General features: G+C 39.4%; 1 protein-coding gene across 2 annotated transcripts in view; it reads right to left on the bottom strand.

Moving 5' to 3' along the window:
• LOC145680554 (testis-expressed protein 47-like) overlaps positions 1-25,481 on the bottom strand; it is a 97,563-nt gene that overhangs the window by 37,032 nt on the left and 35,050 nt on the right. The window contains exon 3 of one of the 2 annotated variants that reach the window (XM_081751184.1): positions 13,100-13,213. The exons of the other annotated variant lie outside the window; for it this stretch is intronic. Within the exon in view, the coding sequence (XP_081607310.1) occupies positions 13,100-13,213 (114 nt within the window). The remainder of the gene's footprint in view (positions 1-13,099; positions 13,214-25,481) is intronic. 2 annotated transcript variants of the gene reach the window in all.

The raw sequence follows: 25,481 nt of genomic DNA, 5'->3' as shown, positions 1-25,481 counted from the left end.
GACAAGAAGAAGTTAGTCGAAGTGAATAAAATTGTTCACAGATATTATGAACGTTAAATGATGGAATATATGTTTCGTACCTTCCCGGGAAAATGGTTGGGTGGGGCACAGACCCCTTCAAACCTTTGATCTCGAAATATCAAAAGCGCTAATAACAGTACGTTAAACATGCCTAAAGGACATGGAGAATTGTAAGGAAATTTTGGGTAGGGGCAATATAGAAAAAATAAATGAACACTTCTTTCTTATTTCCTGCAGAAAAAAATGTTTTTAGGGGCAAAAGTCTCCACCGAAAATTTTGGAATTGACAACCGAAAGGCATGAAGAAGTAGACCGGAATGAACGAAATTGTGTGCATATATTGTAGACGTAAAATGACAGAATATTGTGTCGCATTTTTCTGGAAAAGATGGTTGGGTGGGGTACAGACCCCTTCAAACATTTAATCACAATTTATCAAAGTGTTCATAAGTATAGTGAAAAGTACCTAAAAGGACATGGAGAACTGTAACGAAACTGTGTTTAGAGCGGAAAAACTGTGGTGTGACTAAAGTTCCTCCGAAAAAAAAAAGTAATTATTACCGCAGAAGCGCAGGTAGTTTTCACAGGAAAATACGACACGTATTCTCTCATTTTACGTCTACAATATTTGTGGACATTTTCATTTATTACAGTATATTTCTTTCTGGGCTCGTGGAGTTGAATTTCGTATTTTTAGGAGGGGGGTCCTTTGTTACACTTTTGTTTTTCTGCACAAAATCAAAAACACGTAATCATTTCTTTTCTTTTCTTTCTTTCTTTCTTTATTTTTGCGTACTGTTCCTACACAAACTATCGTTGCAATTATGTCCAACCGTTTTTCCCAGGAAAATACGAAACAGCTATTCCTTCGTTTTACGTTTATAGCATCTGTGCACAATATTATTCACTTCGGTTCACTTCTTGCCCTTCGGGACTCAAATTTCAAAATTTTGGGTGGGGGCTTTTGCCCCCTAAAACTGTTTTTCCGCTGAAAAGAAAAAAAAAACATGCATTCGTTTATTTCATGTGTAATATCTACCTGCTAAATTTTATCAAAATCGGAGTGTTACACTTAGGAAGTGTTACATGTGAGAACAGCAGAATTGTATGAGAAGAGTCTTTGGGAAATTATACTGTAACTCGTTACAATCCAATAAAACAATTACCTGTGAATAATTAATTTTTAAATTTTGTTACGCAGAAATAAATTTCCTGCTTGCAAATTTTAATATTATATTTCTGAATAGTGTTTTACTTCATAATAAAACGTTCCTTTTGCGAAAAAAGAAAAGGTTTGCATTTAGTTTTACGTTCCATGGTTTTGCCGGGTAGGCTAAGGAAGACTTGAATTTACTGATTATAGTGGAACCGGAACCACTTTGGTCACTCAATGCTCTCCCACCAGGAATCGAACCTTGAACCTCATACGCCAAAGGCTTGCGTGCTTGCCACTAGACCAGCGGGGAGGGATAAAACAAACAAATATTGGAATATGTAAATTAAATTCACAACCAGACGTGGCTAGTGAGGGAAGTCGTAAGCCAAAGCGTTCCAGACAAGTCACACGAACACGAAGTACATACTGCAGCAGTTGGGATTGGCGAATTTTTACAGGGAGAATGAGAAAGTCCGATTTCTATGGAATGGTGGACGGATTTGTTTTCCTTCTCTCTGACAAGGGTCAGAAGGGATGGATTACTTACAGCAAATCGTACCAGAAGAAACTGAAGAATTCCTAATTTATTTTGATCAACATTACGTATCAGGTAGTCTCTGGAGTATGCGACTTTCATCTTATGGTGATCTTACGATTCGATTTCTTTGCTAGCCTCTTTTATTTTCTCGCAACATACCCGTTCATATAGCAACATTACAGAAAGAGACACGAACGAGTAAATTGACAGAAGCTTCGAATTTGAAATTCCAAAAGGTTGAACCTGTTCATCCTTCCTTGTGGATGGACATTGTAAAAGGATGAGGCCATGGTTTCAACTGCATCGAACAAGAGTAGCGAGATGAATTGCCGAAGAAGAGGATAAAATGGAAGATGATTAACCTTCAAAGGCGCTTGTTCAACTTATTGATGGATTATTCTCAAGGAAACACCATACTCGTTCAATATCTGATTGGAATTGATTACTGCATAAGGCTGTAACTTTAGGGTATAATGTGTACAATAAGGTTCGTAGAGCGATTAACTTATTGGTTCGTAAAGTAACGTTCTTTTTATTATAGAACGTTACGTTGTTTTTCAGTGCTTGTAATGTATGATATCAATTGCTTAACTATATACATTTATATTACGCATAAAGTTGTGAAATATGTATCAGACTTAATGCGGCTAGCTTGTTAGATGTTTTTTTTTTCTGAAACTGTGTAATACCATATGATAATTTGACTTTTTCTTTTTTTGGTATGGAAACTGATGTTGTTATATAGTCAGAGTTACCATATGTCAGGTTTTTACCGGGACAGTCCCGGTTTGAAAGCTCTTGAAATGAAATGAAACCTTGAGTAGGATAGAGAAGACGGTGATTGTGAGAATGAATGAAATGGTGGAATGAAGAAAGTGAGAGAAAACGAGAGAACTCCGAGTTTATCCATGCACGCAGCGTCTGACTACCACAAAGCCCATTTGACGCAAGATGGGATAAAACCAGGGATCCCATGAACCAGATGTGAGTGTTTCTACCACTGAACCACCGTGACCTCCATGAAGACTCTTATCCCAGTGTTTCGCCAGTTTACATTTTGTCCCGGTTCTCAGTCGTGAGAATATGTTCACCGTTTTTTGTATGCCTTATCCTCATTGCGGTATTCTAGATTACGTCTGTTTTACATAGTTTTCACATTAAAAGCTAAATATGTAACCTTAGTTTATAGTACATTTAAATATTGTAGAGCATTGCATACCACGGAGTACAGTTACATTTATATATATATATATATATATATATATATATATATATATATATATATATATATATATATATATATATATATATATATAACTACGTTTCTGCGTTTCACCTTTTCCCCGGAGGTTATGATTCATTGAAGCGTCATAATCAGTGCTATTGGCTGGTCTCTCTCGCTCTCTCTCTCTCTCTCTCTCTCTCTCTTCATAACAGTTTTACTTAGTGGACGCTAAGTACACGGGTGGAAAGAGTGGTAAAATGAACTGGACAGCCCTGATTGTGAGATAAGATCAATAGAAAATTCCTTCTGTGAGCCAGAAACACTGGGCGCTAAGTCTACGGGCGCTACATGCACGGAACCATTGTCAGTTGTGAAGTGTGCATACTGTGGTAAAGAACGATGAGTCAGTTAGAAAAACGAAAACTAATTGTGAACAAATACCTCGAAAATCCAGGTATGTCCTTAAATAAATTAAGCAAACTCGTAAAATACCCTCGGTCTACTGTGCAAAATGTAATTAAAAAGTACGCACAAGATTTAACTGTTGAAAGAAAACCTGGCTCAGGTAGAAAACCGGGGACTAGCCAACCGAAGCTGGAGAAAAGGGTTACTGCATTGCTGCGTCAAAATCCTTATTTATCGGAAAGAGCAGTTGCTGGTGTGGTCAAAGCGTCCCAATCTACAGTGCACAGATTTAAGCAAGGAAAAGTTTACGATCTTTCAAAGTCCAAAAGGTACCTAACCGAGACGAAAAGCAAAAAGTGACGGCAAAATCCAGAGCAAGAAAACTCTATGATCAGTACCTTACTCAATATGGATGTTGCATTATGGACGACGAAACCTATTGTGTCGCTGATTTCAGTCAAATTCCCGGAAAGGAGTAGTACGTGGCACTGAAGAGGGGAGATTTGCAGGATAAATTTAAACAACGGAAGGCATCCAAATATCCCAAACAATATTTGATTTGGCAAGCTATTTGTTCATGCGGTAAAAAAAAGCAAAGCGTTCATCACAACAGGGACAATTAACGGCGAAATTTATACGAAGGAGTGTTTACAAAAACGCTTGTATCCATTTGTGATGTCATACAGTAACTCTGTTTTCTTTTGGCCAGATCTTGCTACCTCTCACTACTCTAAAGCAGCCACTGATTGTTATAAAGAAAAGGGTATCGTCGCAGTTCGAAGAGAGGCAAATTCACCAAATTGCCCTGAACTTAGGCCAATTGAAAAATATTGGGCCCACATTAAAAGAACATTGAAAACATCAAAAGGGAAGGCGGCTGACTTGAAAACTTTTCGTCGCAAGTGGACTGCAGCTGCCAATCAAATAACAGAAGAAGATGTGCGAACTCTTATGAAGCGGATTAAGAGTAATGTACGAGCATTTTTCCATAATTAGTTCTTTATAATATATTTTGTGTGTTTATTTTTTTAAACTTTATAGTCAACTAAAATATACAAACGACCTTTCTTCTTTTCATTTCTTTACCTACTTTTTTGGTCAAAGTTACTGGCCAAGTTTTTTCTGACTCATTCTTTATGTGCCTTTCCGACTATTTGCCGACTGCTCAAAAGGACCTCTTTTCGATGTCGGCTTTCCGATTCTCCCACAGGTGGCATTCGACCTCTTGCCGCCGTCGAAAAGTGGCCCTTTGCCGACTGGAAATCAACCCTTCAGAAGGCAAAATTTCCACCACCTTTTATAGTAGCTTTGCCAAAGTCTGCCTCCGTGCTATTTCTCGGCAAGGCCACAATTGCTAGTTCTGAAAGTATATAATACTTCCATGCCCCATTCAATTTCTTCTTTTTTGGCTGTAACTGCTGAAAAAAAGCAAAAAGGAAGAAAGTTTATACTGGGACATACAAAAGAATGCAAGTATTATACTTCAAGAACTTGCAAGGGTGCTCCTTGTCAGGAAATCATAGCATGGGAGAAGACTTAGTCAAGACTAATGTAAAAGGTGATTAAAATTTTGCCTTCCTGAAGGGTTGATTTCCAGTCGGCAAAGGGCCACTTTTCGGCAGCGGCAAGAGGTCGGATGCCGCCTGTGGGAGAATCGGGAAGCCGACACCGAAAAGAAGTCCTTTCGAGCAGTCGGCAAACAGCCGGAAAGGCGCATAAAATGCGCCGACGCCGACGCTGGAAAATAGCCTTTCCGAGCAGTCGGAAACAACAGAAAAGATGCATAAAATGCGCCGGCGCTGCCGTCGAATAGTTGTCTTGCCGAACAGTCGGCAAACAGCCGGAAATGAGCATTAAATGAGCCGGCACCGTCGTCGGAAAGTTGCTTTGCCGAGCAGTCGGCAAACAGCCGTAAAGGCGCAGTAAATGCGCCGGTGCTACCGTCGAAAGAGGCCCGGCCGAGCAGTCGGTGAACGGCCGTAAAGGCGCAGTAAATGTGCCGACGCCTCCGTTGAAAAGAGGCCGGCATAATGGGTCGACAGAGGGTCGGAGAAAGGCCTTTCCGACTGTTTTGCCGACTCTGACGGTCGGCAACAGTCGGCAAAGGGCATTTTTTTTTTTACGATTTTCGATCGCTTGCCGCCTCGGCACAAGGTCGACAACTTTGAACAAGTAGATAGTCGTGCCGCCGTGGACTGGTACCGGCGGCCTGCCGCCATCGACGGCGGCAATCTCTCTTGCCGACCACGACTTCCTGATGGGAAAGGGTCCCTTGTAAGTATAGAACGACTAGAGGGAGTGATACCCATATCTTCTATCAGAGAATCGGCGTAGAACTGCATTGTACCATCACGCCAGCCATCTTGAATTCCACCATCTTGGATTCAGGTCCAAAATTTGTAATAGAAAGGGGTCATATGATATGTTTTAGAAATCTTTCCAACACAAACACATATCTGACGCTATTTTCAACTTCTATGTAATCATTTAACAATTATTACCTCCATAATGTATGTTTATGAACTTAAAATTGTTTTTCCAAACCAGTGCCATGCAGTGGAAGGGGCGAGCGGGGCGACGGCTCCGGGCGTCGAAATAAATTGCCGCAACATTCGGAAGGAAATGCATGTGCACATATATAAAATGGAAGGAAAAGTAATAAAAAGTGCTCAAAATCAAGGAAAAGTAGGATTTATTATTATTTCTGAAAATTTTCTTACACTTCGCGCCAGCCACGATGGCGCTTCGCGGCTGGTCTATCGACCACACTCATACGTACGGGGGCGCCATCGTATACTCTCGCCTCGGGCGCTGATTTTCCACGATTTTCCGGCACTGTTTTAAACTGAAGGTAGGCTTATCTTTGCCTCATATTGTATAATGTAAATGCATTCGAAACCTGAGGTCGTTTGGGGCACCACTTAATACTCAATTGGGCTAATGTTTCTCATGGGTTACTTTGGTCCGATATGAAACCATTTTAAGGGGTGAGACTCAAGAAAACTCGAAAGTTAAAAAAATAAGAATGTAATTTATTAGCCATGTGTCCTACAGAATACAATAATAATAAATGCATTATTATTTGTTAACATGTTATCTTAAAATCCACTGTATTTACGTAAAAAATCATTTTGAAAATTCAAGTTTGTTCTAGTACCCGTTATTTTACAGTTGGGTAAAGTGATCTTGAAACTGAAACGAGGCTCGGGAACAGATTATATTTGGATTCCAAGGAACCACTCTATACTATTCGTGCCAATTGGTATGCAATCCCAGCTGAAAAATCGGTTGCTTATTTACTTATTTCTAAAGAACTCGAGACCTCTGTTAAACATGTGTATAGAGGGAACAAGGTACGCAACGTCAATAAGACGGGCCCCGTTACCCAACTTAGTCAGGCGTGGAGCACTGAATCAGTAGAGAAAGGGTTTGGTAGTGATGGCAATATGTCCATTATAAAATCCAACTTTTATATTTCTTCAATATATCACCCCGTATCATTCTTCTGAAAGACACTGGACATCTGTAATAGTCACATTTGTTAATGTTTGCGAAAGATTCTCCTATTATTTGCAGATAGACTCTATAATATGGAAACTCTGCCTTTTTAATGATGAACAAATCGAAGTCGCTAGGGCTTATATCAGGGATACGGAGAATGTTTGAGTATCTCCTATCCACAATTCGAACACAGCAGTAAACATTATGACAAACATGTGTATTTGAAGAGATGGTCGACTCAACACAAACATTTGGGGCCGCGGTGGCTCAGTGGTAGAGAGTTCACCTCTGGTGCTTGAGGTCCCGGGTTCGATCCCAGCCCCCGCCAAGTGAACTTTGTGGTGGACAATCACCGTGTGCGTGGGTTTTCTCGGGGTTCTCCTGTTTCCTCCCACTTTCTTCATTCCACCATTTCATTCATTACTCATCATCACCGTCTCCTTTAGCCTAACCGGCATAACCGTGGGACGAAAACTCAAAGATTTCATTTTCATTTTTCAACACAAACATTATTATGACGGATACCTGAATGCAAGGACAAGCCCGATTCACAAGGATCCCAAAAATCCTCCATGGAACGCCCCCCAATAAACTCCTATTCAGCTTAGTTGCAGATCTCCCTATGTGGGGTTGCTTTGAACCCAGATTACAATTACGGTAGTGGGATACGTCTATTGCGCGATTGATCAAAACCTATTGCCCAGTTATACCTACTGGTGGAGGGAACTCCCTTAGCAAGTAGAAGTCTACCATCATCCCTTGTGTACACGTTGGAGCGTTAAGACATGCTCGCACCCCGTTTGGCGCCCGAGGATACTGTAAAGTACCGAATCTCACCGTATGACTATAACCCAGCAAACCCCAACCCATTTTATGGAGTTCTTGATAACCAGGTAGTTTGAAATCGCAGACCTGTCTATCTCAATTTTATGTACTGAGCTACCATATGTACTATTAAACCTAATGACTTTTGCTGGTCGGCCATTTGAGAGATGGGACAAGTTTCTCCTCATTCAGTAGGGATAGCAGTATTGTGACCTTCGTGGCTAACGCCGGTTCTCGAGAAAGTGTATGAGATATTACTCCTCCCCAGTGGTTTAGCTACAGTCCAATTTATTGGTGAATACCTAATCCTTATTACCTCACCGCCGCGCATTGGTCACATCGAAGTTACCATGCATGTTGAATTTCTTCACACTTAAATTCTAGCAATGTTCAATGAAGTGGTTGATGAGGATACACTTGATTCTCGAACTGAAGTTCTCTTATCAGTCTCTCACAAGTGGGACCGATCCACATCAAACGTGAAGTTGCAAATCTCCCGCCTAGGGCTGTTCCTTTATACTTGTGTTGTGACACTGAAAATATGGTGCACACTTCATGCATGGGTGTGAAGTAAAATTGCTAGTCTTAACAAAACACTTCTTACCTGATAGGCCACTGCCTAATATGACAAGGTTTCATTACCACAAAACAGACTTCGTTCCTGCACTACTACAAACTGTAAATTTCAAGATTGTTGTTTAGTACTTATTTTAAAGAGTATCGGACTTATTTTGGACCCTACCTATTTATTTTGAATAAAAATTTAAAAATTGCACTAAGAGGCATCTGATTGTGGAGCAAAACATGAATGTCACAGCTTTCCTTGAAGTTTGTTTATTGTAAATACCTGTGTGTTTCATTTCCTGTATCCTATGAGTATCCCCTGTAGGCTAAAAGAAGAAAGATCATCAATAAGAGTGAATGCTAATAAGGAGGAATTAGCACAGGTGAATTTCCCATAGGATATATTAACTTTTCATTCAATATTTTTATTCAACAATTGCCGATGTCAAGATCAAAATATCATCCTCACATAACTACGATAGCTTCAGGTTTTATAATATATATATATATATATATATATATATATATATATATATATATATATATATATATATATATATATATATAGTGGTTCTGGGTAAATTGCACATACTGAAAAAATGCACAGGGCAAGGTTTCTTGGCTGCCTGGCAAGACTGAGCGAATTGAGTTGTATGTCACGAGAGCACAGAAGGGAAGAATCGTACCTCAAGAAGAAACGCAGTTTTGGTAGGTAAGTAATCCTTTGAGTGTATAAAATGTATTTTCATATGGTCAGATATAACTTTCATATACTATAGATATAGTTACAAACAACAATCTATTGCTATTAGAACAGAATTACAAGGTGGAATGGAAGCATGAGGTATTCGTGCTTGTCCGTACTCAGCATAATGGCCGCCGAGTTTATCTGTAATTAAGGGTTCCCAGTGGTAATAAAATTTACAATTTGGGGTAAATGCGAATATATATATAAGGATAAAATGCACTTATGTGCAAATTACCGCAAACTTTAATGTTTCATTTTGTCTTGTGGGGGGGGGAGACTAGTATAACTGCATGACTGTAACTGTAAGTGCACTTCGTGACCAGTGATGATTTCAGAGGGTTTCCTGAAAGGATGTTTTCCAAAGAGATACACAATTTTCCCTGGGATGCTTGAGATACCCACGGACATTTTTGTAGGATATTGATTGTTTAAACTGTTTTTCACTTCCTGTATGTTCAAATTCCATCCAGAAAAAATTTTCTGAAATCATTACTGGTCATAACCGTTAGGGTAAGCAGGCCCGAAACCAGCCACAGAGGTTTAGGGGGATCATGAATATTCCAAGTAATTAAAAATTATCTTACAAATAGCTAAATTATGTTTTTTATTAATAATAGCATTTTATGTTAAGGTCTGGAGGGGCCACGAAAATTTTAGGCTGGCCAAGCCCCCTCTGGTTGCGGTCCTGGTGGTAAGTAGAATAATTGACCAAAACTACGTAAGTAGGAACACACAAAAGATTATATCATAACACTTTTATTCCATCATGTAATCAGTGCTTCCTCAACTTCACAAAACATATCCTAAATTCTAGATTGATAATGTATACATCCCCCTTATTCCGAATGGATGTACAAATTGATAGCGTTGGCCAAGTAATTCGCCTTCAAGCATATTGTCCAACGTAACTTTAATAATAATAGTTGTAAACTAATTGTACAACTTCCAAGGAATTCATACATATCTATCGTAGATAATGTTTCCTGTAAGAGTAGCTTTCTTAATATCCATACGAGCAACAGTTCGTTAACATCTTCATATAACATAATTAAACCGTCTATTATTCTCCGTGAATCTTAACACAATCAACAACTTTAATTTTAAGTCAATTAGTAATAATCCATGAAATTACAGTGATTTAGACCATTTTCAGCTTAATGCCTCATAGTAAAACAACCATCTTTTCGCTTTCCATTACAATTCTCGTCATATTACACACAATATTTCCTCCACTGAAAGAACATACTATAATTAACAAATGTGTTACAGTAATAGTTTTCGCATTTGGTTTCTGAGGATTTGTTTTGTTCTACTTTCAGATGAACGACCATGGTTCGTGAATACAAACGTCGAGGTCAGAGATGTTCCTACGGCGAGGAAGCAATGCAAGAAGCACTGACAGCTATTAGAGAAGGCATGACCATTTATAGAGCCAGTAAAAGATATGGAGTATCGCAAAGAACTTTGCAGCACCGTCTCAACAGAGACGTTATGTATAGACCAAAATTAGGACGACCTATAGTACTTGGATCAGCGGAGAAGGACTTAGTAAGACATTTATTGCAGTTGGAATCAAAGGGTTTTCCACTAACTATGGCTGACACTCGAAAAATCGCATATCAATATGCAGAGAAGAATGGACTGAAACACCCATTTAGTTCGCGCACTGAAACTGCAGGATATGGTTGGTTGTATGGGTTGTTGCAATGGAACAATGTTGTTAGACTTCGAAAGGCTCAACCCCTCTCTTACGCACGTTCAGATTCTTTGAATAAAGTTGAATGTAACAATTTTTTTCAAACTCCTCGATGAACAAATGGAAGAAACTGGAGGTAATCGTTTGCCTCCATCACATATTTTCAACTGTGACGAGACGGGTTTACAAATGATATTTAAACCGGGAAAAGTGTTGACGGCTAAAGGCAAAAAATCGGTGAATGCATTAACTACGGGGGAGAAGAGGGAAACAGTTACTGTAATGGGATGTATGAGTGCTTCAGGGGTTTACGTTCCACTCTTAATCATTTTTAAAGGTGTTCGCATGAGAGAAGAATTTCAGGATGGGCTACCACCACGCTCCGCAGTTGCTATGACTGATTCAGGATACATGACAGAGGAAGCATTTATGCTCTGGTTACATTTTCAGCACCACAAGCCTCGAGGAGGAGTTCTGCTGTTATTAGATGGTCACACAACACACTACAATAACATTGAAGCAATTCAATTCTGTGAAGATAATCAAATAGCTCTATTGTGCCTTCCAAGCTAAGGTACACACTGGCTACAACCAATTGACGGAGCAATATATCGGCCATTAAAGCACTATTGGAATGAACAGTGTTCAGCTTTCATTCGGCAGAATAGAGAAAGGAATATAAGTAAATTTGTTTTTGAATCTCTTTTTGCTGCAACGTGGGGTAAAGCTGCTATTGTGAGTTCAGCAGTGAACGGTTTCCGCACAAGTGGAATTTATCCATTAAACCCTGATGCCATACTAAGTAGTGCGTTCCAGGTGGATACAATCCCAGGCGACACTTCGGCAAAACCTTCAGCCAGTACTTGTGAACAATTTGAAGGAACACAAGGAACTGCTTCACGAAGTGAACGAATTGCTGCAGCAGAAATGCATGGTGGTGATAAAAGTAGGGATCAAACTACGTCATTTCAAGATACCATGCCTGTTCCTACCCGTAAAGAGGCTACTCGCACTACGTCTACCAGAAGTGCAACATGTCTAACAATCCCGCAACATATCGAAACTCTCAACAAGAAGAAACGAAAGATTACCAGTCCATCATGTGTCCAAAACAAGAAATTTAAACGTAATGTGCGTGCAAAGGAAACTGTAGAAATTGTTTGCAGCCGAAATGAGTCACTCGAACCTCACACACGTCAGACGATGGCAGATCCCAACAATTATTGTGTTGCCTGTAACGGGTATTACTATGTAAGTGAAACAACAAACATGGGTGATTGGGTTAAGTGTATGAATTGCTTCAAGTGGTATCATGAAAAGTGCGTCAGAAAAAACGTAAGAAACAATGTATTATTAACTTGTGACAACTGTTAAAATCACTTCCATAAATCATTTTTGGCATCCAAAGGGAAAAACTAATGTGACTTGTTTCTCAAGTGCAGTATGTTAGAACCTTTACTAGGCGATGTAGGTATATATTTAGACACACAGTGCATGTTGTACAGGTGTGTCCATAATTACTGCAGTACTCACAAATATTTTCAATGCAAACATTTAGATATGCTACTTCTTTTAATGTGTAGGTCCTACAGTGTGTTAATGATTTGGTGTAGGTATTAAGAACAATGTTCCATAATATGCCTAGACTAGTACATGCTCAAGGCGTAGATATTGTATACCAATAGTACATTAGTATTGTTAACATTTATTTCTACTCCTATGTATATGAATCTATCAATAAAGCAGAGAAGAGTTTTAAATATATTTTTCAATGAAGATCTGCGCAAATTTTCCCTATATGTACTTTTTACACCCATATTGGGGCAATATGTCCGTTTTGGAAGGGTAACTTTGATCTCCAATATTTTCTCTACTAAGCTGAATTGACAAACATATTTTATATCCGTAGGTAGCAGAAAGATGTAAGTATATTGTCCTAAGTTTTCGGGTTTCTTGGTCTGATAGTTACAATTTTAGAAGGCCTAATGTCAAAAACTGCGCATATTACCTCAAATTTCTCTCTCTCTCTCTCTCTCTCTCTCTCTATATATATATATATATATATATATATATATATATATATATATATATATATATATATATAATACTTTCCTACATATTTCCTATTTTCTTGTCTACACTCCACTACCTGAACACTGCGTAAACCGAGGACGATGGTGAGCCCACACATGTGCCATCCCACTTGATATTTCATCCTAAATGTCGGGCAAAACCTTTGAGCATATTTCCGTCAATCTTCTTTGAGTAGCAGTTTCACAAAGGAAAAACAAGAAAATTTTCCGGCCCAAACTAGAAATAAAGTTAAATTTCAGGTTTCCCAAGTCGTGTACAGACCCTACCTAGGTACATATTGTCGCATGGCGTGTGCTCCAAATACCCAAACACCATATAAAGCTCACCTGAAGTATATGATGTCCCACATAAAGCATTCTAGTCCTTTTTATCTGAAGCTTGCCAGCTTGTATTTCGTTGAGCAACAGTTTGAAGTGCTTCATAATGGACTCCTCGGAACCCTAAAATCAATAAATAAAGGCAAATATCAATTAAAAGAAAACCATCCACTAATGTGTGTATAATAATGTCGAATAATAAAATATAGCATTCTCAAGTAACTTTTATTAATTTATTTAATATAGACTTAGTTTCTTACGTATATTTAAATACTAAGGTAAACACCCCAGTCATGGACACGGATAAATTCGTCGCCAGTAACACTGGTCGGCAAAATGAAACTTTTTTTCGCTCCCACGAACGAAAATAGGTGATTCCTATAGGTTTCGAGCTCCTGAGTCCGAATCCGTAACCCGTTTTTCTCCAAGACGTACCAGTTTTCAGGGAGGAGGAGGTTCAATATCCACCCAAAGATGCTATTCTCTACCCATAATAATTTGCACGTTATAATTTAAATATCAATATAAATTATGCAATTAAAATTGCATAAAAACTTAAAGTTACGTGTCATTTGGTTTTCCTACTCCTCTTGTAATTGCTACAGGGTGTCTTGCGTGTTACATTCCAACAGAAGTCTGACAACATATTCACACTCCATTTACCACTGTAGCGCGTTTCCATGGTAGCTATTTGCTGGTGAAATCTTTCCCCGTGTTCGTCAGAGACCTCCCCCAAGCTGTACATTTCAGGAAAGAAGTACAAGTGACAATGCAGGAAGTGTAACTTTAGGGACATAATACATCCTATGTTACGAAATGAAGTAATTAACCTGCCCACAATGTCTTTGCAATCAGGTGACTTATGATTCCCTAGAAAGTTACTGCACACTTCTCGAAAGGCCTCGCAAGCTTCACTTTCCACTTCATTAAGCTTAGAAGAAATTGTAGTATTCTTTAAAGCGTCTCTGATTTGAGGTCCCGTAAAAACACCTTCTTTCAACTTGGTCTCGCTGAGTCTTGGGAATAGTTTTTTGAGATAATTAAATGCTTCACCATCCCGGTTTAGAGCCTTGACGAAGAACTTCATGAGCCCTAATTTGATATGAAGGGGTGGTAAGAATATTTTCTCCGGATCCACAAAACGTTCATTAGCCACGTTCATCTCCCCTGGGACCAGTTGCTTCCTTGGCGGCCATTTTGTGATTTATTTTCTGCAATAGGTTTCGCATGTTCTCGTATGTTTATTTCATATGTACAGCATGAGCAATAGGGATGGCTGGCTTTTCATTGTCATTGTGTGAGTAACACTGCCTTGAGACATCCATGAGGAATTTACGAATAGCCTCCAATCTTCAGTGTTGTCGCTATTCTTCAGTTGTCCCATAAGCGATGGAATGTCACTGCAATACAACAAATCACCATTCTTTGTAAAATTAGGAACTAGGCTCGCCTCTCTTTTCCTATACGTAGATATATTCATATCTTGGTTTAGTAAATTCCATTGTTGAAGTCGTGATGCAAGCAACAGGGCCTTCGACTTGGGAAGGTTTAAGTCTCTGATCAGATCATTCAGCTCTTCCTGACTTATCACATGTGGTTCATTAGTGTTAGGCACTGGAGCGTAATTGGGATCTAACTATGTGCTCGAAGATTGTGCAACATCCTCACAAGCAGCAGGTTCGTCATTGGATGGAACACTGCACAGGGTGTATGAGTCTGGTGGTACGTGTACAAACATCATGATTCACAGGTCTCCTCGCGGAGTCCAAGTTAGGATACTGTATTTTATGCTTCATGTTTTTTGAAAAACTTTTTATATTAGTCAGGCAGAAGTAGCAGTCTGAAACATGATCACCGCGAACGGCATCGATTTATGTGTACCTTTCAACCATCCTCTGAGAATACGCACACTCGAGTTACAACTTTGTTTCGGAACCCAAACGCGATCCTGGTCGCCGATTTTACACCCGAAGTACAGATGGTAGACTGTCTTCAGGAACGGTGACAATGGCCTACTTTGTCCCTTGAAAATCACTTCCCCACATATGCAGCAGAATGAATCTGTCGAATTGTTGCAAGTTCTCGGCATGTTCCTTTAACACTAACGTCAGTGTTTCACGCAGAAATATTTTTCACCTACGGTATACACAGACACAGCGTAACACCACCTTCTAACACGAAGATCAACTCAAAACTGAAAATCTGAAATATCTGTTTCATGCGACAACGTGGTGTATGTCTTGGCGCCTTTTTTTTCAACAATCTGTCTGTCGTCTAGACAAAAGGGAGCCGACGAATGATCGCAAGTTGATTACGAAACCTTCTTCCGTCAATAACACCTAGGTTTTATTGTATGCAGTGTGGAACGACAATAAATCCTTGCAACCCAAGGGGAGGGGGTACGTTTCCGGGGGGTCGTGAGCTAGAGAAAAGAATGTTCCGGGATATAGCCTAGTAACAGTTCTTGGATTAAGATAAAAATTCAGAATTATGCCTTCCAAACACGAAAAAAACATATTAAATACGAAAAATACGATTTTTCTGTCAATTATGGAAATAGCACCCCTCCAAAAAAAACTTACATGCTGGAACTTTCTCGATGAGGTATTCGTAATCAGCGTCTCGAAATGTGCCCGGTACACCCTTTCACCCTCGTGGGAGGATTTTCATGCCGACCAGTGTAATAGACACTTCGGCGAAAATGTGTGAAAAATAAGAATTCATTAACGCAGGGAAATTTGAGTTGTGTTGGATATTATCTACCTGATATACTGGTTCCATTCAAGATCGTTAGGCTGCCGTCTCCTAGATCTACGGACGCTGTAGTTTTGGTAATGTTGTGGTGTCGATTGCACACGCTTGTTTTCATATTGTGTTAAAAATTTGAACAAAGTAAGAAATCACTTGGCGACTCTGCTATAGTAAAGCTATGAACAAATTGAAAGGTGAGTGTTTTTCTACACACTAATATTGGTATAGGAAAGACATAAGTGTGGCAGGGTTAACTTTACAACGCCCGCTCCAGCAGGTATACTCACTCAGAAACGAGAAATTACAAACTAATAATTTTATGAAAATGGATCAAAACTTACTTAACCTTAAGCTAACCCGTTTCCATAGGCGTCGGCAGGGGGGTCGAAGGGGTTGGTCGACCCCCCTGGAAATCTAGTTAATATTACCTTGATCTTGAAGTAGTCAAGTATATATATTGAACTTAAAAGGAGTTTCCGGAGACAGAATCGTTATGTTCCCTCCGTAGCACTTCACGATAATTCCTGTTTTCAAAATCTCAAACGTTGAAAGAATCAAGCAAGTTATCCTCAATCATTCCCATAGAAAATGAAGAGCCATATCTTTTAATACTTCTGCAGTGGTTTCCTTTGTAAAGCAGAATAAAAGTGTTTCTTTGACTCATTTGTCTGACCTTTGCAACAATCGGGAAAGTATGAGCATTTAAACAGAAAAATAAGAGTTCTGTTTGTGAAGGCAATAATGTCACCGATTCCTCTGCACCCGTTTACCCTCTGGCTGTAGCAAAGTGATCCTGAAAGACCCCGCCTCCTTTTAAACCAAGAATCTTGATGGATTACAGAGAGGGGAAGGGGTCAAGAAGACAAAACTGCAAATAGAGCAGCAAGAACAATGATTCTAATACTGTCAAACATTGTCTTCCTTGTTCTTAGTAGCGTACTGAGCAGAAAGAAATTGAGCTTCTTTTCCCTATGAAATCCCGCGGTTTAAAAGTACAATGTTATTTTTAGCGGGGAGGATGAAGATTGACCCTTTTCAAGAAGAGAAAGGTTTAGTTTTGCATAGCTGGTTGTGCGCAGTTATTGCAAATCAGTGTTTCTGGTGTGTCATATAAGCGGTTTTCGTTTTCAAAACTTCAAAGTTGCTCGGGAGTGTCGGAAAGTGATAAATGTGTGTGGTTTTCGATCTCTGGTCTCTTTCAGACTTTAGTGGGTGTTTTCCCCTTGTTTATAATTTATTTAATATCTCATGTGTATGTGAGTGAATTAGAAAGAATTGCTTTTTAAAAATTAATCATGCATAAGCATAAGCAAATGAAACTCGATGTTTTTTTCTAAAATAGCAAGTGTCCTCAAAACTGGAAAACACCAAAAGTGATATTCTGTGTGTTGAAAATCTGAGCGAAGAAAACGAATTACCGGAGGGCAATATCGTTAGCATACCTTCTCCCCAAATATCCTCTTGTGCAACTTTATTATGTGAGACGTCCTGTGACCCAAAAGACATTGGCAATTATGTAGACTTAAATTTGCAGTCAAGTTTGTCGGACACTGGTCGATATCAAATATTGATGTCGCCGTGGCGCCCGACCGAAACATATGATTTTAAACAAGATGTTATGCCAGGAAAACGCCCCTTTTTGTATAAGTGATTTGTTGAATTTCCGTGGCTAGCATATTCTAGAAAGTTTGGAGGGGGATTGTGCAAACAGTGTGTTCTTTTTTATCTCCAGTAAAAAGAGGATTGCAAGGGTCTTTTATACTCACACCGTGTAGAAAATACAGTGATTTATTTTTTGCATCTGCTCGACAACACGAACAATCTGAATGGCATCGGGCGTCCATAAAACGTGCTCAGTTATTTTCTAATGTTATGTCTACGAAAAGTTTGCCCGTTGATTTCAAAATTGATGAAGCGGCTCGGAAGCAAGTTGAGGAAAACCGAAAGAAACTATCATCAATCATTGAGACAATTGTCTTTTGTGCGACACATGATTTGTCTTTACGAGAAAAGAATGCTAAATCTGGCCATTTCTACGATCTTCTCCAATTTCGAGTAGATTCAGGAGATATAACATTAAAGCAACACTTTGAAACTGCTGCTCAAAATGCAAAATACTTATCTGTGCAGACTCAAAATGAATTGATATCAGTTGCAGGCAACACTTTATATGAACAGTATATAAAGCCTAAAATTGTTTCTTCCCACTATTATAGTGTGCTTGCAGATGAGACAGCTGATATTGGGGATGTAGAACAATTGTCTCTAGGTATTCGGTTTTATGACACAGTTGAAAATCAGATGCGAGAAGATTTCGTTGGTTTCATTCCATTAGGAGAGTTAAACACCACATATATTGCTAGAATAATTCTAAAAGCATTGGAAGAGCGTGGATTATCTCAGTGTGAACTTGTAGGGCAGGGTTTCGATGGTTGTTCCACCATGGCTGGATGTAGTAACGGTGTACAAAGCATTATCAGACGACAATTCCCAAAGGCGTTATTTTTTACCATTGTGCATCACATAAGCTTAATCTTGTCGTTGATAAGCTATGTTCCGTTTCTCACATACGAAACATAGTGGATACTGTCAAAGAAATCTCAATTTTCTTTCGCGAGAGCACATTAAGAAGAAAAAATATTCCAAATATCCCACTTCTTTCTGAAACCTACCAGACTTCCAAATACAGTAGCATCCGAAAATTTTCTGAACATTTCATAGAAATAGTGTGTGCGTTAAAAGAACTGTCAATAAATTCTACAGTTTCTGAAACTAGAAGCAATGCTTATCGTCTTTTTTGTGCAGGAACAACAGAAGCCTTTATTGTTTCTTTGTCAGTTATCAGTCAATATTCCTCGTACCTTGAGCCAGTAGCACAAATTTTGCAAGGAGTTCAGTTGAACTTAATGGGGGCAAAATCACACATTTCGGAGTTGATTTGTATGTTCAAAGAACAGAGAGGTACAGCTGAAGTTACTTTTTACTCGATCTTCGAAAAGTGTATTGGTGTTGCTGATGAACTGAATATTCAACTGTCAGTTCCCAGACTTGCATCTCGACAAGTTCATCGTGCTAATCCTCCATACACAAATGCGGAAGAATATTATCGGCGAACCCTATTTATACCGTACATAGATTCTTTGTTACAGTCGCTAAATAACAGATTTTCGGAAGAACATAGTCCAGGCTTTTCACTCTTCACACTGCATCCCCGTGAAATAAAAAACACCTCTAAACTACAATTCATGAAAATGATGGGTGAAATAAATGAAATATATGAATTTGACAATTTCCTTCCTCAAGCTCAATGCTAGAAAGATTTATGTAAGCAAAGAAATCTAGATGCAAACAGTTTAGAGAAACTCTCTCTTTTTGATTTGATGGATCACGCCACATTTTATCCAGCAATAAAGCAAGAAATACAAGTAATGGTTACCCTCCCCGTTACAACATGTAGTTTTGAGAGAAGTTTTAGCACCCTAAGACGTGTGAAAACGTGGTTAAGGTCAACTATCTCTGAAGAAAGATTGACAGGACTGTGTATGATTAGTCTCCATCGGGAACTAAAACACAATTCATATCAAAAGTATCTATTGAAGCTTTCCTAGCGACGTATTGTGAACAGGTCTTCTCGGGCTAGCAGCCGGGTAAATACCGGGCCCGTAAATACCGGGTAATATCTTGCGACGTTTCGAGGGCTGACATCGTCCTCATCTTCAGGCGAATATGATGGTGCAATGGAGTGTATGTAATATATATACTCATGTATGTATGATTGGACTCTTCTGATTGGTGGTTGAAATGGCTGCTTCTGATTGGTGCTTGAAATGGCGGGATATGATTGGTGTCCATGTTTTGCTCAGTTGGAATCCTGTGTCTCTGTTAAGGTTCGTTTTTTTTGTATAATTGCAACGGCTTCTTTTATCCTCCTGTCAAAACTCTTGAGCATTTTGCTATTATTTCGGCATCTGTAAATAAAATCTTATGTTGCTGTTTGATGCTATGTTCAGCCAGTCCGGATTTTTCTGGTTGGTTTAGTCTGATGTAACTGTTGTGTTCTTTGCATCTGGCTTCAATGGTTCGTCCTGTTTGTCCAATTACCACATTCACATGGGATGCGGTAAACTCCAGGAGTTCGGAGGCCCAGGTCATCTTTGGTTGATCGTATTAAGTTCTTTATTTTTGCTGGAGGCTTGTGTATTGTCCTGATGTTGTACCTGGCGAATAGTCTTCTGAGCTTTCCAGAAGTGTTCCCGGTGTATGGGAGGCAGATTGTGTTCTTCCGTTCTTCATTCACAGTTTCTTCTGCACTTTTGTCCTTGTTGTCAGTGTCCTTCGTTCTGGTCCTTTTCAGGGCCATATTTATATCTCTCATTGAGTATCCATTCTGTAGCATGGCGCTGCGAAGGTGATTAAGTTCCTCTATTAAACAATCCTTGTCGGAGATGGAGAATGCTCTATGTGCTAAAGTGTTGAGAACTCCAAGCCGTTGAGCTTTGTGATGGAAACTGTTTGCATTCAGATATAAATCTGTATGTGTTGGTTTCCTGTATACCCTATGGCCTAGGCTGCCATCTGGTCTTCTGTATATCATGATGTCAAGAAATGGTAGACGTCCATCTTGTTCAACTTCCATTGTGAATTTAATATTCGGATGCTGGTTATTGAGATGCTGCAGGAATTCCTGTAAGGAGTCGCGTCCATGTGGCCAGATGGTGAAGGTATCATCAACATATCTATAGAAATGTGTGGGTGCAAGTGGTGCTTTCTTCAGTGCTTCATGTTCAAAGTGCTCCATATAAAAATTGGCTACTGCAGGTGTGAGTGGAGAACCCATGGCGACGCCGTCTGTTTGCTCATAGTACTGACCACGGTATAGGAAAAAGGTTGAAGTGAGAACATGTTGAAAGAGATCCAATATCTCAGGCCGGAAGTGTTTCCCAAGAAGCAGTATTGTATCCTGGACCGGAACTCTGGTAAACAATGATACCACGTCGAAACTAACCATAAGATCTGTGGAAGAAATCTTCATCGTCTTCAGGCTTTTTACAAACTCTATTGAGTTTTTCACATGGTGTTCACACTTACCCACGTATGGTTGGAGTAATGTTGTAAGATACTTGGCCAAAGAGTAGGTTGGGCTTCCTATTGCACTAACAATTGATATCAGGGGTATCCCTGCTTTATGTATTTTTGGTAAGCCATATAGTCTCGGAGGTATGCTGCAGTGTGGTGTAAGTTGTTTGCGTGTATCTTCGTCCAGTCCCGAATTCGTAAGTAGTGAGGCTGTTCTTCTTTCTACTGCAGATGTTGGATCTCGTGACAAGGTGGTATATGCTGGATCTCGAAGTAACTCTGAAATCTTCTCTTGATAGACATCTGTGGGAAGCACTACAGTGATGTTTCCTTTGTCAGCTGGTAGAATAGTGATACTTGCGTCTTCTCTTAATGCTTTAAGTGCGGTCCATTCGGCTTTGCTAATGTTTGGTCTGGGCATGACGGCTCTTTTCAGGATCACGCTGGCTTCCTGACGTATTTCTTCTGCTGTGTCGTTGGGAAGATTGCTAACTGCTTGTTCTATGCTGGCAATGATGTCTATGGCCGGAATTTTCTTCGGTGTGATGGCAAAATTTAGCCCTTTCTTTAGTAAACTGGTAGTGTTTTCATCCAAAGGTACATTGGTGAGATTTACGACCACTTTCTCAGCTTCGATTCCCTGTTTGGTTGGTATGGATGGTTCTAGTCGATTGAATTTCTTAATTTGTTTAGTCGTCCTTTTGGTGCGTGAGATATCGGCCAACGCTGTTGAAGACATGTCGATCCATTCCCAATCTATTGGAGAGAGACAGCCGGCTAGTTCCAGGTGAGTTGTTAGAAGCTGTCGGTCCGTACGGTCCAGCTGCTGACGGATGAAACGTATGCGTTCTCTTACAAGTGTCATACTTGTGTGTCTTAAGATTCTTGAAATTCTGGCAGACTTTAGAGGGAAGTGCAGTCTGGTAAAGATAGGTGACACTCCATTGTCTCTGCATCTCAAGAGGAAGGCTAAGTTGCATAAAAGACGTGCCTTCTTGCTTCGTAGTTCTTGTAGATGATGAATGCTACGAAGTAATTCCTCAACGTAAAGGAATCTAAAGTATCTATTGAAGCTTTCCTGGCGACGTATTGTGAACAGGTCTTCTCGGGCTAGCAGCCAGGTAAATACTGTTATATCTTGCGACGTTTCGAGGGCTGACATCGTCCTCATCTTCAGGCGAATATGATGGTGCAATGGAGTGTATGGAATATATATACTCATGTATGTATGATTAGACTCTTCTGAATGGTGGTTGAAATGGCGGCTTCTGATTGGTGCTTGAAATGGCGGGATATGATTGGTGTCCATGTTTGGCTCAGTTGGAATCTTGTGTCTCTGTTAAGGTTCGTTTTTTCTTGTATGATTGCAACGGCTTCTTTTATCCTCCTGTCCCAAACTCTGGAACGAAGGACACTGACAACAAGGACAAAAGTGCAGAAGAAACTGTGAATGAAGAACGGAAGAACACAATCTGCCTCCCATACACCGGGAACACTTCTGGAAAGCTCAGCAGACTATTCGCCAGGTACAACATCAGGACAATACACAAGCCTCCAGCAAAAATAAAGAACTTAATACGATCAACCAAAGACGACCTGGGCCTCCGAACTCCTGGAGTTTACCGCATCCCATGTGAATGTGGTAATTGGACAAACAGGACGAACCATTGAAGCCAGATGCAAAGAACACAACAGTTACATCAGACTAAACCAACCAGAAAAATCCGGACAGGCTGAACATAGCATCAAACAGCAACATAACATTTTATTTACAGATGCCGAAATAATAGTAAAATGCTCAAGAGTTTTGACAGGAGGATAAAAGAAGCCGTTGCAATTATACAAGAAAAAACGAACCTTAACAGAGACACAGGATTCCAACTGAGCAAAACATGGACACCAATCATATCCCGCCATTTCAAGCACCAATCAGAAGCAGCCATTTCAACCACCAATCAGAAGAGTCCAATCACACATACATGAGTACATATATTCCATACACTCCATTGCACCATCATATTCGCCTGAAGATGAGGACGATGTCAGCCCTCGAATCGTCGCAAGATATAACAGTATTTACCTGGCTGCTAGCCGGAGAAGACCTGTTCACACAATTCATATCAGGCTTGTTGGATGCTTTTGAGAAAGAACCAAGGCGTATGCAACTCTTGTTCAAGAAGTAGACCTATATGACACGTAATAATGCTTATCTATATATAGAAATTTTTATGTGCACTTTCCTTTATATTGTGTGTTTGCTTTTTTTATATATATAAATATAATTTGATTGTTCTGCGTTTTGTAAAGTGGTTACAAAAGAAAGAAAGATTTTGTTCATTTTGTGTGAACTTTGTGAAACAAGACAAGGAATTATTTCTACCTGGTGGCTTAGTTATTTACAGACACGAAGATGACGACGATTTTATGTTATAAAATATGCTCTTTTCCTGTCTGGTAAGTAAAACCGTAATATTTTCGTAAATACATTTTTGCATGAGTTATTGTTTTTTAATTTCTATTTATGTGAAATGATTAGGTTCTGATTTTCATGCACAAAAAATATTTTCTTGTATTTATCGAGATCCCGAGAGCAGTCTCGTTGTTGCATGACTTCGCAAAGGACTGATAAATAAACATCAAGAAACACAGTACTGTTATAAAGTTTTCTCTTTTTGGGTTGGTTTATTCTGAGTTTAGTGTCCCTTACAGCCCCGAGGGTGAGATGTGTACCTAAAGCTTCATATGGAATGCAAACTTCATGAGCTCAACTTCTAACTCGAATCTAACTCGAATCTCCCACACCAAAGGCACGTACGGTAGCAACATAGTCACGAACATGCATTCTCTCTCTCTCTCTCTCTTTCCTTGATTCTTTCAACGTTTGAGATGTTGAAAACAGGAATTATTATGAAGTATTATGGAGGGAACATACGATTCTGTCTTCGGAAAGTTCTTCTAAAGTCAACATAGTATATGTACTTGCGTGACTTCCTAATTATAATATTGTGATTTGTTTTATATATATATATATATATATATATATATATATATATATATATATATATATCGGGTGTTGCAAAATAAGTGTTACAACTCTTGGGAGGTGACTGCTCCCACTGAGACAAGAAAAAAGTTATCTTGAACTTTCGGCTATCAGACATAGTTTCGGATCTACAAGGTGCCGAAAGCGTGGGAAAATGACTTTCGGACGCCAATAGTTCGGAAACTATCCAACGTAAAGAGGGCGGGTAAAAAATTTACTGAAGAAGTCATACCTGCTGTATTGAATTTTGCATGTTTCACAATCTTACCATGCACGCGCAAGGGATTCCCCAAAGGAACGTAAAGAGTCCCGGATAATCTATCAAATGAAAATTGGTCTAAATGATATGAATTGATAGGGTTTCTACCAGATAACAATAATTCGTTTGAATTAAGTCGATATCTGGAACAAATACAAAATGGTGGACACCTTCTTTCCCGTTGTGTGTGGTTGCATAATCGCCAGGTACGGATGCTTGCCAACTGTGACGTTCTGAGTATTAAGTGTAGCGAATTTGTACTCAACTGCTCTAGAAAGACATCTGGAGTGTCGGTAGAGAACAACAGATGAATCAGGGTGATTCACATGTGTGGAAACACGTAACGAGAAATGCCCAGAAATGCACTTATACTAAGTAAACATGAGTTCAAAGCGTCGGAAATGTAAGGATAAGCGTCAAGAATATGAAAGCCATTGCCAATTCACCAATAATATTCCATTAATCCGATGCAATATGATCTGCACAGTTGCATACCAATAAGTATGCAGCAACTGAGGCCAAGTTGAAATTGTGCAAGGGGATTCGCTAAGAAACTGGGTAAACTAAATGAATGTCACTAGTGGGATCGCATGATCGATATTGAAATGTGGCCAATGTGTGTGCTGATATCGACATGTAGCTAATGGAGAAATGTCAACATGTCCCATTACTGCTGGGACACCGTCCCACATGCGGAAACTAGGAAAATAACGTTATATATTCTGTTATTACATCTGGTGCACTTTTTGGTAGAACGTAACTAGAACACGATTGTATCAGTGTACCTCTTTGTTTGGGATATTGTCCCACAGTCGACAAATAGGGAAAGAAATCTCTTAATCCATGGTTCAAATTCTGATAGAGCGTGAAAATAACAAACTTGTATCATGTCCCACGTCTTTTGGGACATATGACGTACTCGAAATATAGGAAAATACCTCCAGAAATTTGTATCTTACATACAGTGCACATGCCAAGACAAAGACGAAAATGAACCAGTTTGGCACATGTAACACTACAGCTGGAACACCATACATATGGAAAATAAAACGACATGAGAAATAGGAACGAAAAGCTCTGATTGTTTACAACTGTGTAGTAGGAGTAACAAAATGAAAAACACAAGCATGTCGGGAGGCTGTACAAGAGCGCTTGCCGATCAAAGTGGGTACTCCTCAAAGAAATGAATACAATGAAAGTGAGGCTCCCTTGAAGCCTCAGGGCTAGTGCGCTCGCTTTCGCTTGCATAGTAGCAGCTTCTA

This window comes from Thermobia domestica, chromosome 3 (genome assembly GCF_964235325.1).
Source record: "Thermobia domestica chromosome 3, izTheDome1.hap1.1, whole genome shotgun sequence".
NCBI classification, from domain to species: Eukaryota; Metazoa; Arthropoda; class Insecta; order Zygentoma; family Lepismatidae; genus Thermobia; species Thermobia domestica.
Note: the sequence above shows the minus strand (reverse complement) of the source record. Positions and strands in the feature narration are given on the sequence as shown.